Below are 19,682 nucleotides of genomic sequence, written 5' to 3'. Positions count from 1 at the left end.
CACACACAGCAGTGGCACACAAGCCCTGACTGAGGCCAATATTTTTCTCCCACTGATTGATGTAGTGTTTTTGTGTTGAGGTAGATTTTAGAACACAAATCACGGAAAAAATAAATAGGCTTTCTATGGCCCACTCAGTGAGAGATGGCACACACAGGGATGGCACTGTAGCAGAAATGCCAATCTTAATCTCCCACAAAAAAAAAAAAAAAAAAAAAAAAAAACTGTCCTACAATTACTATCTCCCTGCAGTAATGTAAGCCAGGTATGGCAGGCAGCAATAGGAGTGGACTGATGCACAAATTAAATAAAAAGTGTGGACAAACAAAAAAGATAGCTGTGCAGAAAGGAAGGAACAAGAGGATATGTGCTTTGAAAAAAGCAGTTGGTTTCCACAGTGGCGTACACACAGCAATACAGCTATCACGGAGCCTTCTAGGGCAGCCCAATGAGCTACAGCGCTGAGGGGAAAAAAAAAAAAAAATAGCTTCCACAGTCCCTGCACACCGAAGGTGGTGTTGGACAGTGGAAATCGCTGCAGCACAAGCGGTTTGGTGGTTAGTGGACCCTGCCTAACGCTCTCCCTGCTTCTGACGAAGCGGCAGCAACCTCTCCCTAAGCTCAGATCAGCAGCAGTAAGATGGCGGTCGGCGGGAACGCCCCTTTATAGCCCCTGTGACGCCGCAGACAGCAAGCCAATCACTGCAATGCCCTTCTCTAAGATGGTGGGGACCAGGATCTATGTCATCACGCTGCCCACACTCTGCGTTCACCTTCATTGGCTGAGAAATGGCGCTTTTCGCGTCATTGAAACGCGACTTTGGCGCGAAAGTCGCGTACCGCATGGCCGACAAGCACAGGGGTCGGATCGGGTTTCATGAGACGCCGACTTAGCCAAAAGTCGGCGACTTTTGAAAATGATCGACCCGTTTCGCTCAACCCTAGTGGGCACTGTTTTCTAGGGCACTTGCACTTGGTATTACTATATTATAGAGGGGTGATTTAGAATTTAGAAGGCACAGAGAACCGCACAGCAGGTGCAGTAATAGGGACACATACGGCAGCAGCGGCTCAGTATTGGGGTATCAGGTGCAGTAATAGGGACACATACTGCAGCAGCGGCTCCATATTGGGGTATCAGGTGCAGTAATAGGGACACATACGGCAGCAGCGGCTCAGTATTGGGGTATCAGGTGCAGTAATAGGGACACATATGTCAGCAGCGGCTCAGTATTGGGGTATCAGGTACAGTAATAGGGACACATACGGCAGTAGCGGCTCAGTATTGGGGTATCAGGTGCAGTAATAGGGACACATACGGCAGCAGCGGCTCAGTATTGAGGTATCAGCAGGATGAGGAGTTTGTGCAGGTTGGGAATAGATGGTGATGGGGAAATGTGAGAAGTGAAATGTGTCTTTGTTGTAATCTCTGCAGACGAGTCCTGGGTGGAAGAAGTTGTCATGTTGGTTCTCCTCCAGTATTAGGGCGCGTCACCGAGTTGTGATCAAGGTTACCTGGTTAGGGGCCCACTCAGAAGCTTCACCCCCCCTGAACCAAAACCCTAGCTACGCCTCTGGATTGGAGGATCCTGTGTTAGCAGAGGTGCGTAGAGGTGTCACCTCTGATCCTGCCTCTGCTGATGAAAAAACTCATGTAAACTGTTCGTGCAGTGATGGATGTAGGAGTCTAGAAAAAAACCCAGTGGGCAGTGTGAAAATTGCAAGATTACTAAATTTATTTTTTTTAACAAAGATCTTGATGTGAAAAAAAAAACATTACCACATTTTATTGTAAAATACATGTAACACTGAAATTTGATATGAACAATGACAATAAACATACTACATGTACATCAAAAGGTCGTTTCCCTACCTATGATGTTGGCTCATATGCCTAGCAGCCATCAAGTGCCTCTAAGGCTGCCGTCACACTAGCAGTATTTGGTCAGTATTTTACATCAGTATGTGTAAGCCAAAACCAAGAGAGGAACAATTAGAGGCAAAGCATAATAGAAACATATTCACCACTTCTGCATTTATCACTCCTAGTTTTGGCTTACAAATACTGATGTAAAATACTGACCAAATACTGCTAGTGTGACGGCAGCCTAATAGCTGCGGGAGGAGCAGTGGTCCACTGCCAGCTGTTAACCAGTTAAATCCTGTTACCAGCCGGAAGTGTGTCATACATCCTGCCCCTGTCACATGTTCAGAGGGTGCCGTTGAGTTGTCATGACAGCTGAGGGTCCTCTGACGCCTGTGCCTATTATTATGAGCCACCTGTGAATGCCGGCTTGTGGCCGACATTCATAGAAGATCGTGATTGCTAACCACTGAGCCACCATATATATGTCTGTATATTGGCCACGGCGTATGCGCACCTGCATTTTGAATGATAGTGCTGGGTGGTATCGTGGCCACGTTGTGCATTTTAAGACGCGGCCCAGCAACAAGCCCAGGAAAAAATAACTCCAGTGTCAAGTTTTAATTGTTGCATATTTATTCACTCAGAGTCCTTTCAGAGAGCGGAGCCATAGAAACGATTCATTAATTAATCAATTCATTAGCTCACAAGCTGACACTTGAGCCATTTGCAGCCGGCTTCTGAATGAAATTCTGCATTTGTGTCTGAGCCCGGCTCCCGAGCCTCACCGTGTGCCACGCAGCTCTGCTGATTAAGGCAGCCTGGTCAGCCAGGGGAATAGTGATATCAACTGAGAGCCGGCTCCTTAACACCAGCAATATTCCCAGAGAGATCGGCTTCAAAGCTCCTGAACATTATTCATTGCAGAGAGAAATATCGCAGACTCTTATTAAGGACTTTGAAGCAACTATACATTCAGGGCTGCAGAACAGAGAAAAGGGGACAAGCAAACATTGGGCGAATCCCGAGAGACTCCCATCATTGTCCCGTACAAACAACTTAACGTGACCGTTCTTATTACGACACAGAACAGTGTTTCATACTGATGCATCAGCAGAAAAAAAGTCATGTGTGCCCGAACACTCATTACTCTGACTGTATTGTTAATGTGCACGCCCAAGAGGTCATCAAAATATACTAGAGAATTGCTGAAAAGTGGAACAGAAGATCCGTCCCGCGATCCAAACACAGCGCTGGCCCAAGTGACCACAATCTTCCAAAGATCAGCCAACTAAAGTGTCTCATTGAGAAAAATATTGGATAAATCGCTCACCGTGTCTGTCCTTTCCATGCGATGGGTGCCATTTCAAATACGGCTGACAGGCAGAAAATATAATTGATTGGCACATCCAAAAGAAAACCAGATAAAATCTTCAAATTTTATTCTATACTAGCTGTACTACCCGGCTTCGCCCGGGTTAATGACTGCTGTTAGCAAAATAGAATGTGTTAACAAAAATTTATTCTGCACACAAAAACCACAAAACAAATAGATAGAAATGTAATTATTAAAAGGCAAAAACTAAGCAAATAGAAGCATTTCACAACATATATTAGCTTTGTTATACTGAGAATGTCTTTGTTGCCTATATTAAGCAATCAGAGCTCAGGTTAATTAACTGTAGCAAAATAGAAGCTGAGCTGTGATTGGTTGCTATTGGCAGCCTGATAAATCCCCAGCCAACAGGAAGCCCTCCCCCCTGGCAGTATATATTAGCTCACACATACACATAATAGACAGGTCATGTGACTGACAGCTGCCGTATTTCCTATATGGTACATTTGTTGCTCTTGTAGTTTGCTTATTAATCAGATTTTTATTTTTGAAGGACAATACCAGACTTGTGTGTGTTTTAGGGCGAGTTTTATGTGTCAAGTTGTGTGTGTTGAGTTGCGTGTGGCGACATGCATGTAGCGACTTTTGTGAGATGAGTTTTGTGTGGCGACATGCGTGTAGCAACATTTTGTGTGTTGAGTTGCATGTGACAGGTTAGTGTAGCAAGTTGTGTGCAGCAAGATTTGTGCATGGCGAGTTTTGCGCGTGGCGAGTTTTATGTGTGGTGCATTTTGAGTATGTGCAAGTTTTGTGTGAGGCAACTTTTGCATGTGGTGCAACTTTTGTACATGTGGCAATTTTTCTGTGTGTGCAAGTTTTGCATGAGGTGAGTTTTCCATGAGGTGAGTTTTGCACGTGTGGCGAGTTTTGCGTGAGCCTAGTTTTGCATATGGCGAGTTTTGCATGTAGCGAGTTTTGAGTGGTGACTTTTGTGTTTCGACTTTTATGTGGCGAGGTTGGTGTGTGTGTGTGGTGAAATGTGTGCTGAGGGTGGTATATGTGTTCAAGCACGTGGTAGTGTGTGGCGCATTTTGTGTTTGTGTTCATATCCCCGTGTGTGGTGAGTATCCCATGTCGGGGCCCCACCTTAGCAACTGTACGGTATATACTCTTTGTCGCCATCGCTCTCATTCTTTAAGTCCTCATTGTTCACATCTGGCAGCTGTCAATTTTCCTCCAACACTTTTCCCTTCACTTTTTCCCCATTATGTAGATAGGAGCAAAATTGTTTGGTGAATTGGAACGCGCGGGGTTAAAATTTCACCTCACAACATAGCCTATGACGCTCTCGGGGTCCAGACGTGTGACTGTGCAAAATTTTGTGGCTGTAGCTGCGACGGTACAGATGCCAATCCCGGACATACACACATACATACATACACACATTCAGCTTTATATATTAGATATACCTGTATGTAATCTCCTGTATATAGTATATACCTGTGTGTCATCTCACCTATATATAGTATATATCTGTGTGTCATCTCCTGTATATAGTATATACCTGTATGTCATCTCCTCCTATACATAGCATATACCTGTGTCATCTCCTCCTGTATATACTATATACCTGTAGGTAATCTGCTCCTGTATATAGTATATACCTGTGTGTCATCTCCTCCTGTATATAGTATATACCTGTATGTCATCTCCTCCTGTATGTAGTATGTACCTGTATGTCATCTCCTCCTCTATATAGTATATACCTGTGTGTCATCTCTCCTGTATATAGTATATATCTGTGTGTCATCTCCTCCTGTATATAGTATATACCTGTGTGTCATCTCCCCTGTAAATAGTATATACCTGTGTGTCATCTCCTGTATATAGTATATAGCTGTATGCCATCTCCTCCTGTATTAGCCCTCGTTCACACGTTATTTGGTCAGTATTTTTACCTCAGTATTTGTAAGCTAAAATGGCAGCCTGATAAATCCCCAGCCAACAGTAAGCCCACCCCCTGGCAGTATATATTAGCTCACACATACACATAATAGACTGGTCATGTGACTGACAGCTGCCGGATTCCTATATGGTACATTTGTTGCTCTTGTAGTTTGTCTGCTTATTAATCAGATTTTTATTTTTGAAGGATACCAGACTTGTGTGTGTTTTAGGGCGAGTTTCGTGTGTCAAGTTGTGTGTGTTGAGTTGCGTGTGGCGACATGCATGTAGGGACTTTTGTGAGATGAGTTTTGTGTGGCGACATGCGTGTAGCAACTTTTTGTGTGTCGAGTTGCATGTGACAGGTTAGTGTAGCAAGTTGTGTGCAGCAAGTTTTGCGCATGGCGAGTTTTGCGCGTGGCGAGTTTTATGTGTGGTGCCTTTTGAGTATGTGCAAGTTTTGTGTGAGGCAACTTTTGCATGTGTTGCAACTTTTGTGCATGTGGCAATTTTTCTGCGTGTGGCAATTTTTCTGCGTGTGCAAGTTTTGCGTGTGGCGAGTTTTGCACGTGTGGCGAGTTTTGCATGTGGAGAGTTTTGCGCGTGGCGAGTTTTGAGCGGCGACTTTTGTGTTTCTACTTTTATGTGGCGAGGTTGGTGTATGTGTGGTGAAATGTGCACTGAGGGTGGTATATGTGTTCGAGCACGTGGTAGTGTGTGGCGCATTTTGTGTGTGTGTTCATATCCCCGTGGTGGTGTGATTATCCCATGTTGGGGCCCCACCTTAGCAACTGTACAGTATATACTCTTTGGTGCCATCGCTGTCATTCTTTAAGTCCCCCTTGTTCACATCTGGCAGCTGTTAATTTGCCTCCAACACTTTTCCTTTCATTTTTTCCCCATTATGTAGATAGGGGCAAAATTGTTTGGTGAATTGGAAAGCGCGGGGTTAAAATTTCACCTCACAATATAGCTTTGACGCTCTCAGGGTCCAGACGTGTGACTGTGCAAAATTTTGTGCCTGTAGCTGCGACGCCTCCAACACTTTTCCTTTCACTTTTTCCCCATTATGTAGATAGGGGCAAAATTGTTTGGTGAATTGGAAAGCGCGGGGTTAAAATTTCACCTCACAACATAGCCTATGACGCTCTCGGGGTCCAGACGTGTGACTGTGCAAAATTTTGTGGCTGTAGCTGCTACGGTTCAGATGCCAATCCCGGACATACATACATACATACATACATACACACACACACACATTCAGCTTTATATATTAGATATGTCAAACAATTAAAATCCACATATTGGTGATAGAAAAAACACTGGCGCGTTTCGGGCGCTCTGTGCACCCTTAGTCATAGAGAATTCTATTTTTTGGATGCGCTGATCAACTTGATTTTTCTACTAAAGTGTCGCTTTGCTTTCAATCTTCCACCCCATCTAAAATTATTCATGGAGCGACGCCAGTTGCAAGAGATGGTGAGAGAACTGAATGATATTGAAAGGTTTCCAAGATTCTATTCTAATTCCCTGGATCTGTGCACAAGACCCCTGACAAGTCTCATGCAAAGGTCCGATGAAATAGCGCAGCAGAGACTCCTCGCAGCACCCCTGTAGCTGATTTAAACCTGCTGTGGGAGAAGATAGTATATCGAAAATTGTACCTGGTTTTGAAGCTTCATCTACTGAGCCATTAAACACCGGGCTGGAGAATTCTGGCCTGTTGTCATTCATGTCGATAACATAGATTGACAGGTCGATGGGGTTCTCCACCTTGTTGCCATTCATATCCACAGCGTGAGCCCTGAGCTGAAAATAAGAAGATCACTGCTGATTATAGAGATCATCTGTACAGATAATGGTGTCTTACTTTTATATAATTCTTCTATCTTGCTCTGGGTATAAAGAGGAGAGAACATGACCTGGGGAGGTGTAGGGGTCATTGGTGAATGCAGGATGTATAGTTTTTGGTAGCCCTTTACATCTCTTATTCTATACAGTATGTACAGAATAATATTGTAGCCTCAGATGAAGAGAATGATAGTGTGACACCCCGGGGTCCTGGCTGTCACAGTGGCATTGCTTTCCTCACGGGGAGAGTGATGTCACGCTTGGAAGCGAGCAAGGATCTTCTTTATTAGGTACCACAAGCATACAACATGTTCATACTCCAGGCCAGAAGGGGGAGCCCTGGCCCAGTTTGTGGGTGGCTCCCTTATATATATATATTCTGACTTGGAGGGAAAGTTAGTCAGTCTGCCAGAGACAGGAACTGAGTTCAGTCAGTCTGCCAGAGACAGGAACTGAGTTCAGTCAGTCTGTCAGAGAGACAGAAGAGAGAGCCGTGCAGCCAAGAGGGTGCTGCAGGTCCTGGACAGGGATAACACAGAAAGAACAGATTGTAGTGGGTGTGTAGGAGAGGAAAGCACAGGAGAGTGACAACTGGGGAGGACAGCTGTGATTAGGCTACCACCCTGCAAAGTGCAGAAACCGGTAGCCGGAAGATCGAGGTTGTGAGAGACTCCAAGACTTACAGCAGAAACCGGCAGGACAGCTGAACTACACGTCACCTGTCCGCCCTAATTCCCAGGAGTCACAGTGGCACATACAGCCCGGGTTGTGATAGAGATCCTGTAAAAAGGCTTGAGCTACCTGTCATATGGGTAAGTGTCCCACCTTTAAGGAGGACAGAGAGAACAGTGAGGACCCAGACAGAAGCCACAGGCAGCAAGGGACTACAATGCAGCGCTAGTAGGGAGGCTTCTAACTCTACCAGGTAAAGAGGACTCTGAACTCGCTTCCAAGCCGGCCGGAACCCTGCCTGTACCTGTAATCCGAAACTCTGGACTGTGGCTGCATGAAGTCTTCAGTAAACCAGGTAAAGAGACTGCAAACCTGTGTCCGCCGTTTTCTTTCTACACTACCCACCATCTCCATCTACACACCGGGACCCTGCTTCACCTGTGGGAAGCTATACCATCTTAGCTGCCATAACATCACCCCAGTGAACCCCTTTAAAGGGCCACTGTCACCCCCTCCAGCCGTTATAAACTAAAAGAGCCACCTTGTGCAGCAGTAATGCTGCATTCTAACAAGGTGGCTCTTTTAGTTTTTGCTTCTGTTATTCCCTCAATAAAGCGTTTTATAATTTTCCCCAAATACCTATCTTTGTACCTGGAGGCGGTCTGAAGCCTCCTCTGTGAAGCGCCCAACTGCCGTCACTCATCTCTTCTGGGGCGATGGTCGCCGCCCCCTGCGCGCTGTTCTTCTTAAATCCGGTGCCTGCGCTGTGCGTGCCTGCCTGGGGCAGGCGCAGTGTTCATTGGCCGTCCTAGCACTGATGCCGGGTTCCGTTCTGCGCCTGTGCGGGCAGTGCGGCCACCCTGTTGCTGAATCCCCGCCCCGCACTGTGTTATGCATTATGCATAGTGCGGGGCTGGGATTCCTGGGCATGCGCACTGCGCTTGTCAGACGCTCCCCCAGGTTCCCCGCCTTCCAGCGTCGGTCTGTGCAGGAATCTGCCCAGGAATCCCCGCACTATGCATAATGCATAACACAGTGCGGGGCGGGGATTCAGCAACAGGGTGGCCGCACTGCCCGCACAGGCGCAGAACGGAACCCGGCATCAGCGCTAGGACGGCCAATGAACACTGCGCCTGCCCCAGGCAGGCACGCACAGCGCAGGCGCCGGATTTAAGAAGAACAGTGCGCAGGGGGCGGCGACCATCGCCCCAGAAGAGATGAGTGACGGCAGTTGGGCGCTTCACAGAGGAGGCTTCAGACCTGCCTCCAGGTACAAAGATAGGTATTTGGGGAAAATTATAAAATGCTTTATTGAGGGAATAACAGAAGCAAAAACTAAAAGAGCCACCTTGTTAGAATGCAGCATTACTGCTGCACAAGGTGGCTCTTTTAGTTTATAACGGCTGGAGGGGGTGACAGTGGCCCTTTAAGCAGCGTCGGTCACCTCTGACCGAGACCCACAGGTGGCGTCATGAACACAAACTTCTTTCAAAACCCCTTTAAAGACTTTTCCTTTTACATGGGCGCCCAGGGCTACAGACTAGGTCGCTGCCACCGTGACATTCCCCTTTAAGTACCGGACCCGGTACGGAGTACCCCACGGCCCTGGCGGGCGTTCCAATGACATCAGTTGAAGAGGTGAATATTAAACCTGTCATGGGGCAGTAACATCATCGACAAATCTCGGCATTTATTATACACATCTGGCTGTAGAGCCGACTTGGAGAGCTGCTGTAGAGTTAACCGTAGCCCAGGCGGTCGGTGGTCCCATCACAGTTAACAGTACATCTGATGATGATCCTTCTGATCTGGAGAGGATAATTACCAGACACGGAGCCATTTTGAGCACATAATCCTTACAATACTGCAATATTGTGGAGTGTACGGCCAGCTTTCTACTGACATGCTGCCAATTATGAGAAATCCAGTTACCATTCTGTCCATCAAGATGACTGATAATGGTACATTAATATTAACTCATTATAATGATACTGTCTTATCCATTTTCTCTATGTCCAATACAATACAATACAATTCTTCTCATCTGGCACCCAACTGGTTAATATTGAAATGATCCAAAATACTGAGAATCTGTAATTTTGTCTGAGGTCACCTTTACTACCTCCCTATAAACGTTTTATATAACACTTTAGGAAATACAAACCCCTCTTGGAACTTGGTCCGAATCGGCAACCTTTTAAGGATAATTACCGGTATTTTCACAATTGTATTTTTCACAAAGCATATTTATTGTTAATATATAGACCAAGCCCAACATAAAAAATATTTCTTGTACCTTTTGTGTCATTTATATAATAATAACTTTTATTTCTGTAACGGCATCAAATTATATAGCACTTTACACTTAAGAGGGGATTTGTACAAACAAAATAAGACATTACAGAGTAAATTAAATAATTAAACACATACTAATAAGAATGAGGAGTGAGTGCAAGATGGAGGATGTGGAGACAGATGAGTAGTAGGGACCAGATTCTGAAGAAAAGGTAGGAAGGGAGAATAAAGAATAGGTTAGTGAGGGTAGGTGATAGGCCAGTCTGAAGAAATGTTTTTTTAAGGCACAGTTAAAAATGTGGATACTAGGAATAAACTGGATTGTGGAAGTTGGATCAGGAGAAGATGTGTGTAATTGGTTGTCATCAGCATATAGATGTTACTGGAAACCAAATCTCTTAATGCTTTATCCAATAGGGTCAAGTTATAGAAAAAAGGAGAGGGGTCCTAGGACTGATCTCTGAGGAACCCCATCGGTAAGGGAAGAAGATCCTGCAAATAATACAGTGACAAAGCAGTCAGATAGGTAGGAGGAGAACCAAGAGATAGCGGTATCCTTGAAATTGATAGAGCGGACCATAGGGAGGAGATGATGGTCCACAGTGTCAAATGCTGCAGAGAGATCCAGTTGATTAAGAAGTGAGTGGTGACCATTAGATGTAGCTGTTATAAGACTGTTAGAGATTTGATGTGAGGCAGTTTCAGTAGAGTGTAAAGAGCAGAAACTGAATTGTAAAGGGTCAAGAAGACTGAGAGACACCAGATTTTATAAGAGAAGACCAAGCATTCTAGGAGTTTAGAGATGAAGGGGAGGTTAGAGACAGGTCTGTATTTAGCAGAGCAGTTCTGGCACAGGCATGATATGTATTTTTTTGCAATAGGCTATGACAACATGAGGATGAAAGATGAGGGTAACATACCGGTTGAAAAACAGAGGTTAAATATTTCAGTTTGGTGGGTACTGACAGCCAGGGAGATGGACCGGAGGAGGTGGGTGGGAACAGGGTTACTGGTGCAGATGGTAGGGGAAGAAGAATCAGAGAGCCTTGTGACCTCTTTCTGTGACCGGTATAGAGGCCGAAAGTGAACTTGATAAAGTGTAGTAGGGAAGAGCATGGGGATTCGGAGACAATTTCCTGACAGATATGGTCAATTATTATTTTTTTTTTTTTTGGGTAATTCTTTATTTAGGGTATGTGCACACGTTGCGGATTAGGCTTAGGAATTTCTGGTGCGGATTCTATCTCTCCTGGCGCGGTTTCGCAGCGTTTTTTTGTGCGTTTTTGCTGCGGTTTTTACCCCTGCGGTTTTCTATAATGGAGTGGGTACAAAAACGCTGCAGATTCACAAAAAAGGATTGACATGCTATTTCTTTAAAACCGCAGAGTTTCCGCAGCGGATTTTCCGCAAAGTGTGCACAGCATTTTTTTTTTTACATTGATTTACATTGTACTGTAAATCAATTGCGGATCTGCAGCGTTTCAGCACCTCAAAAAAAGCTGCGGATCCGCAGCAAATCCGCAACGTGTGCACATACCCTTAGGGAAAAATTTTGTATAAAATACAACACAAGAAAGTTATGGCTCAGCCAATTAATCAACATATGCTCCATAAATCAGAAAATTATTGATAAAACAATAAAATAAACAGAGTATTAATACTAGATAGAGCGTCGGTTGCAGTTCAGTGAAGTCGTACTGGCAGAGACCATAAGACAGGTGAACAATAAAAAGACCTAAACAATAAAAAGAACTAATTTCAGGTATTATCAACTTAGTGATTATAATAACGGTTTCAAAAGAACGTTCTCACATCTTCTGGAAACCTGCAAAGATGAGACATTAGGAGTAAAGAATGTAAAAGGTAAAGCAGTCAAGATAAGTAAAAAAATGGGTAATGAGCTCTATCTGAATTAGATATGTTTGTTATAATTTGAGGTAATTTTTGAGGTTGGGCTCTGTCACTCTGGCATTGTGAGAACGCAGAATCTCGGTAGCAGAAAAAACAGGACCCGGAAAGGGAGAGGGGTGTGTGTAGGTAAGACAAAAGCCAAAAGCTATCAAGAAGCAAGCAAGGGTCTATTTATCCAAGGAAGCCAAGTAGATAGAAAATTACTATGTGAGCGTGACTCCCAGCTTGACAGCTCTTCCATTCTGTAGATATCTTGAACTTTAGTTAACCACTCGGCAATTGTGTGTGTGTGTGTGGGGGGTTGTCTCCAATGTATGGAGTTCTGCGCTCTGCAAACGACTTTCGACTAACCTCTGCACTAATCCGTACCTCACACTCCCGACTCCAAGACTTCTCCCGTGCTGCACCAATCCTCTGGAATGCTCTACCCCGAGATATTAGAATCATCCACAATTTGCATAGTTTTAAGGCGCTCCCTCAAAACACATTTGTTCAGAGCGGCCTATCACGTTCCCTAATCAAACTCATTTTATGTTTGTGTGTGTGTAGCCCATTCACTATCTCCATCTACCCCCCACCCCCTGAAGATGGCTGGACCATCATTGTAAATACATCATTGTAAATACGCACCTGTACTTTGTATCTCCCCACCTTTACTGTAGATTGTAAGCTCTCACGAGCAGGGTCGTCGTATTTTGTTTTATTCTGCTTTATTACTGTATTGTTAACGTTGTTACTTATGACTGTTGTGTTTGAAACTGTTAGGCCGGCGTCACACTGGCGAGTTTTACGGACGTAAGAGCGCAGAAACTATGTCCGTAAAACTCGCATTACATACGGCACAATGCTTCTCAATGGGGCTGCTCCTATTAGCCGTATATTACGGTTCAGTATTATACGGCTTTCTACGGCCGTACAAAATCGCAGCATGCTGCGTTTGTCAGCGTATTGCGCAAATAATACGCCAATGAAAGTCTATGGGGGCGAGAAAAATAGGGATTCCACACGGACCTGCAGTGTGACTTGCGAGAAATACGCAGCGGTGTTAGTGAAAAGTCGGTAATTCAATTGCCGGCTTTTTCCTTCTCCTTCACAAACCCGACATGATATGAGACATGGTTTACATACAGTAAACCATCTCATATCCCCATTTTTTTTGCATATTCCACACTACTAATGTTAGTAGTGTGTGTATGCAAAATTTGGGCGCTGTAGCTGCTAAAATAAAGGGTTAAATGGCGGAAAAAATTGGCGTGGGCTCCCGCGCAATTTTCTCCGCCAGAGTGGTAAAGCCAGTGACTGAGGGCAGATATTAATAGCCAGGAGAGGGTCCATGGTTATTGGCCCCCTGTGGCTAAAAACATCTGCCCCCAGCCACCCCAGAAAAGGCACATCTGGAAGATGCGCCAATTCTGGCACTTGGCCACTCTCTTCCCACTCCCTGTAGCGGTGGGATATGGGGTAATGAAGGGTTAATGCCACCTTGCTATTGTAAGGTGACATTAAGCCAGATTAATAATGGAGAGGCGTCAATTATGTCACCTATCCATTATTAATCCAATTGTAGGAAAGGGTTAAAAAACACACACACACATGATTAAAAAGGATTTTAATGAAATAAACACAGCGGTTGTTGTAATAATTTATTGTTCTCGCAATCCATTTGCAGACCCTCGCTTGGAAAAATAATAAACGCACAATATACATACCTTCTGGTGAACCGTCTCGTCCCACGAGGTAATCCATCTGAAGGGGTTAACTAATATTACAGGCAGGAGCCCTGCTAAATGCAGCTGTGCTCCGTGCCTGTAATCCCCGGCGAATGAATGAAATGTAGGTCATTGACCTACATTTCCTTCAGTCGCGGTGATGCGCCCCCTGGTGGATGTCCTCATATGACCTGGAGCGTGGGAAAAAGTTCCCAGGCTGCAGTTCATGAGAACATCCAGCAGGGGCGCATCACCGCGACTCAATGTAAGTACAGATCCTGCTTTCCTTTCAGCACCCGGGGATTACAGGCACGAGCGAGTGGTTTATCGCAGCTCTGCCTGTAATATTAGTTAACCCCTTCAGATGGATTACTTCGTGGGACGTGATCTGACATCAGAAGGTATGTATATTGTGCGTTAATTATTTTGCCAAGTGAGGGCCTGCAAATGGATTGAGAGAGCAATAAATTATTACAACAACCGCTGTGTTTATTTCATTAAAATACTTTTTAATCATGTGTGTGTGTGTGTGTTTTTTAACTCTTTCCTACAATTGGATTAATAATGGATAGGTGACATAATTGACGCCTCTCCATTATTAATCTGGCTTAATGTCACCTTCCAATAGCAAGGTGGCATTAACCCTTCATTACCCCATAGCTCACCGCTACAGGGAGTGGGAAGAGAGTGGCCAAGTGCCAGAATTGGCGCATCTTCCAGATGTGCCTTTTCTGGGGTGGCTGGGGGCAGATGTTTGTAGCCACGGGGGGGCCAATAACCATGGACCCTCTCCTGGCTATTAATATCTGCCCTCAGTCACTGGCTTTACCATTCTGGCGGAGAAAATTGCGCGGGAGCCCACGCCAATTTTTTCCGCGATTTAACCCTTTATTTTAGCAGCTACAGCGCTGAAATTTTGCACATACACACTACTAACATTAGTAGTGTGGAATATGCAAAAAAAAAGGGGATATGAGATGGTTTACTGTATGTAAACCATGTCTCATATCCTGTCGGGTTTGTGCAGGAGAAATGAAAAGCCGGCTATTGAATTACCGGCTGTTCACAGATATCGCGCTGAATGAAATATAAATACAGAATATATATATATATGTGTCTCAATGACATATATATATATACATACTGTATATATGTTTTAATGAACATTTGAGCACATAAATCCATTAGATGTCGGTTTTGCAAGCCTGCGCGAAAATCTCGCAGTACGGATGCCATACGGATTACATACGGAGGATGCCATGCGCAAAATACGCTGACACACCCTGACTACGGATCAATATTTTGGGAACATTTCACCGTATTACGGCCGTAAAATACGGACCGTATTGTCTTACGCCGAGTGTGACGCCGGCCTTAAACTGTAAAGCGCTGCAGAATATGTTGGCGCTATATAAATAAAGATTATGATTATTATTATTATCATGGAGATTAGGTGCTTTGCAGCCACTAAAGGTACCGTTACACTGAGCGACGCTCCAGCGATATAGACAACGATCCGACCTAAACTAGATCGCTAGAGCGTCGCTGTTAGGTCGCTGTAGAGACGTCAAACACAGCAGCTCCAGAACGATGCAGGAGCGATCCAGTGACGTAACGGCGACTCACTTATCGTTAACATGACGATATACACCGATCTAGCGACCAAATAAAGTTCTGGACTTCTAGCTCCAACCAGCGATATAACAGCGGGATCCAGATCGCTGCTGCGTGTCAAACTCAACGAGATCGCTATCCAGGACGCTGCAACGTCACGGATCATTGTCGTTCTCGTTGGAAAGTTGTTTAGTGTGAAGGTACCTTAACAAAAGAGGAATTAGATTATGCTTCTTGGGCTTAAACTCATTAGTAGGTAGCAATAGTAGAACTTCTTGAGGAGTAGTAGCTTCCGCTTAATTAATCCTAATTGGCGAAGAAATCTATTAATTTCTGACCAGTATGCGGAGATACCGGGGCATGTCCAAAAAATGTGAGTCAGTGTTCCAACCGAACCAGAGCACCTCCAACATAGGGGAGAGGAGACTAAACCCATGTGGAACAGTTTATCCGGAGTTCTGTACCAGTGTGAAAGGATTTTAAAGGCATTTTCCTGTAATAGAATACACCTTGAGAAGCCATGGGCGTTGCGCAAGATTTGACTAGGCTCCTGGGGAGATAGAGACAGATTTAGTTCAGATTCCCATGAGGATAAATAAAGTGGCGTGAATTGAGAGAGCAGATTGACAAGATTAACATACAATTTAGAGACTAGTTTAGGGGGTATAGACCGGAGACCCACCAAAAATTCCAACCATAGCCAATTAGAACTATGTTTATATCCCGACCTGAGTTTTGAAATAATAAAGCGTACATGAAGTTTTAGTAAGAGGTCCCGAGGTTGTTTCCTGGCTTCTTTTGGCCAGTCTTCTATGCAGGGGACCTGGTTTGAGAGACGGTGTGAGATTGGTAGGTTCGGTAAAAAATCCCAAAGTCCATAAACATCAACATAGTTCGGATCAGTAACCCAAGGGATGACTCTTAGTGGGATATTGTCTAAAAAATAACAATGAGGTAATATATTAGGAACTAAAGAACATCTAATAGTTAAAGTGTTATATGTTATGGCATCGATCGAGTGAGTGGCCGGGGTACAGGAAGACCAGAGAAAAATCTCCGCCATATTATCCAACAGACTAACTTCAAAATGTAAAGCTTTCTGATCAGGATTGATCTTGACCATACGTAGCCAACGGGTAAGGTGAATGGCCTGATAGTATTTCTTGAAGTCAGGAAGGCCTCCTTTATTTTTTGGTAAAAATAGAATTTTGGGAGGCAGTCTGGCTCTTTTGTTTTTCCATATGAATTTTGAAACTAATTTGTTCACAATGATAAAAAAAGAATTGGGCAGAGGGATAGGGACCATATTCATAGCATAAATTTTTTTTGGAAGAATATAGGATTTGACAACATTGATCCTTCCCATCCAGGAAAGGTAGGGCAAATCGTATGAATTGAGTAAAGTTTGTAAGTTGGACAAGAGAGGGAGACAATTAAATTTATATAGTGAAGAGGGGTCTGCGTTTAAATAAATCCCCAGGAATTTTAGTTTCTCAGGAGGCCAGTGAAAAGGGGTCGTTTGTTTTAGCCTCGAAATCTCCTTTTCTGATGCTGAGATATTCCGAATTTCAGATTTACTCATGTTAATTTTGAAATTAGAGATAATTCCAAATTCAGTAAATAAATCTAAGAGATTTGAGAAAGCTGTTTTAGGGTTCATAATCAAGAGTAAGAGGTCGTCAGCAAAAGCAGCTTTCTTGAGTTCGGTCTGGCCCACCACTAATCCCCTGATATCAGGGTCTTGCCTGATTTATTGTATCATCAATTATTTTTTTTTAATAATTTGCCAGATCATCAGTGCTAGGGTTGGTGATTGGGGCCTGCTCTTTAGGACTTAGGAAGGAGTGAAAAGTGTCAAAGAGTTAGGGTCTTTGGATAGTTAGGTGATTATAGTGCAGTAGGTGAGGTAGGCTTACCTAGGGAAATGAAGGGCAGAGTTATATGTTTAAAGCATAAACTTATAATGGATGAAGTCCTCAGGAGACAGGGGTTTCCTCCACAGACATTCCTCACTCATAGGTCACTCCTTGAGAAAACGTGTTTGAAGTGTGTGCCAGGGTTGGTGTCATCTGTGCCAAGGTCTTCTGTGTGTAGGGGATGCGGCTTTATCGAGGGCACTTTATATTGTTTTATCGTAAAGTAGGGACATGAGAGGGAAAAGATTGGGGCCAATGATAACTGCAAACTCAACATAAGATGCTGAATTTTTTCATCTTCATAGCTGAATGGGTGGTCCTTTTCTTGTATTTCCAAAAAATACATTTCCCAGCAGTCCATTGCTTCCCCTTAGTGCTGCAAAACTCTCCTTTCTTCCTCCTTCTCTTGCACTCCTGACTAGCCCCACCTATCTGCGGTGATGACTCAGAGCTTGTGCTGAAAGCTGGCTGACTGATGAATATGTAAAATAACACTGGTTTCCAGTGTTATGTGGTTTCCACAGCTCTGCTATGTTATATGTGCAGCTCAGGTACGCCTACTCCACAGATATGTAGCACTTCATTAAGCTAATCTGCCTCCTTGAAAAAAACATAGTGAAAGTACAGCAAAACTGGGACCAGCAGAGCTCAGTTGTGTTTGATGCCTGCTGCCGACAGATCAGTGATGAAAATCGGTAAATGCTGCTCTATCGATGCATTTGTCAGAAGATTATCTTCTGCCATATGCATCAACAGAGTTGTATTTCCAGTTTCACATCACTAATCTGACAGTACCAAGCATCAAACACAGCTCAGCTCCGTGGTCTGAGCTCTACTGTACTTCCACAATGGTTATTTCAAGCTCCATTGTGGAGGTTTAGCAGAGTGCACAACAGTTGATCCCTGCTGAAAAACAGCTAACAGATTACAGATTATTTTCATAAAAATATATATGCAGCCATATTGTTGTTGCACGCTAACTCCTCCCACAAAGTATGTCCTGACGCTAGCACTGGCTCCATCAATATGTAGTCCTTCATTGTACGTGCTGCAGCGTTCAGTAGTAAACGCTACATGCTTGCAGAGCAAGAGGATATTAAAGGGCCAGCAGCCATCAAAATGCAGCTGCAGGCCTGGGCACTGCGGTCCTCTGAATTCTGCCCCGGGGCCAGAGAAAAGGTCATTGAGGGCCTGAGGTTCCCCACTTCTACTTCATGTCAATGATGGAGGCACAACAGAGCTATGCTTGAAGCATGCTGAGAGATTAAACTCTGCATGATCGGCCTAGAGCACTGGAACTACAGCAGGACAGATCAAATGGCAACTGGAGGGTGAATAAAGCCTGGAGGACAATCCTTAGGGGGGGTGATAAATGCAAAACATGGTCAGATGTAAAAATGAGTTATATTTTCACAAATTAATATTTATGTGCATTGCTATAAAACCACATTGTGAGTTTTGGAAATAACCCTTTAAGGTAAATCATTATCCACATCAGACAAATCTATGGTACTTTTATTTTCCTGTATGTAGATTGTTTTTAACTAATCAATCCTGCTGGAAGTTGTTACGCCATTGAGGTGCGAGTGGCTGGTTCCCCACCAGATGTGATTATTGTGTGGGTTCACTGATCTGACACTGAAATGATGCTGTCATATTATGCAGAGCTCTCACTGGGGACTTACTAGAGAGTGTTTTATGAATGCGGAGGAATAAACCAGACAAAAATTAACTCTTACGTTATCCAAATGTTAGCACATTTGGTTATGGAGAGTTTTACCTACTTTAAACCATTAATAGCAGGACTAAGAAAATATTCTTGCCAAAGATCCAAGAAGAGCTACATCCAGGGTCCATTTCATCTGACCTCAAAGTCCCGGGACTACATTTGCTATTCCTCTGTATCTAATATCAATACATCTTATTGTAATTGGATTGACTGACATACAATTGTATGTCTCTTACTAGTGGAGTATACAGAAGAGAGAATGGACTCCATGGTAAAGCTCACAATGGACCCACCAATGTGGTGCCAGGTATTGCCATTCTGAACCGAAAGGTCCGGTGATTGTCTTCTCCTACACCCGCTTGTCATGGGCTAGTTTTCCATCTCACTCAGTATCAATGGGAATTGGAATAACCAAAGTTGTCAATGGGAAGGCCCAAAAGAAGCCCGGGCATCTATTTGAGCATCTTGGCAGCATTTTTATATGTAAAATAAAAACTCACTACTAGGGATTTCTTCATTAAAGGGAACCTGTCACCCCCCCAGGCGCTTTTAACTAAAAGAGCCACCTTGTGCAGCAGTAATGCTGCATTCTGACAAGGTGGCTCTTTTAGTTATTGGTGCTGTAACTGCCAAAATAATCAATGAGCCGGCGCCTGCGCTCTTTTCTCCTGCCTTGGGCAGGCGCAGTGAGCGTTGCCCGTCTGTCCTCATATGCAGTCTAGCTGACTGTGCCTGTACGGCCGCCCTGCCTGTGAATCCCCGCCCTGCAGTGTCTTCTGATTTATTCACATTGCGGGGCTGGGATTCAGAGGCAGGGCGGCCGCACAGGCGCAGTCATTTC

The 19,682-nt window shown here is 44.2% G+C and overlaps 1 protein-coding gene across 2 annotated transcripts in view; it reads right to left on the bottom strand.

Moving 5' to 3' along the window:
• The window catches only part of CDH4 (cadherin 4), a 1,009,876-nt gene that overhangs the window by 95,773 nt on the left and 894,421 nt on the right, over positions 1-19,682 (bottom strand). For both annotated transcript variants that reach the window (XM_077252850.1, XM_077252851.1), the window contains one exon: positions 6,809-6,953. In XM_077252850.1, coding sequence (XP_077108965.1) covers positions 6,809-6,953 — 145 coding nt within the window. The remainder of the gene's footprint in view (positions 1-6,808; positions 6,954-19,682) is intronic.

This window comes from Ranitomeya variabilis, chromosome 4 (genome assembly GCF_051348905.1).
Source record: "Ranitomeya variabilis isolate aRanVar5 chromosome 4, aRanVar5.hap1, whole genome shotgun sequence".
Classification (NCBI taxonomy): domain Eukaryota; kingdom Metazoa; phylum Chordata; class Amphibia; order Anura; family Dendrobatidae; genus Ranitomeya; species Ranitomeya variabilis.
Note: the sequence above shows the minus strand (reverse complement) of the source record. Positions and strands in the feature narration are given on the sequence as shown.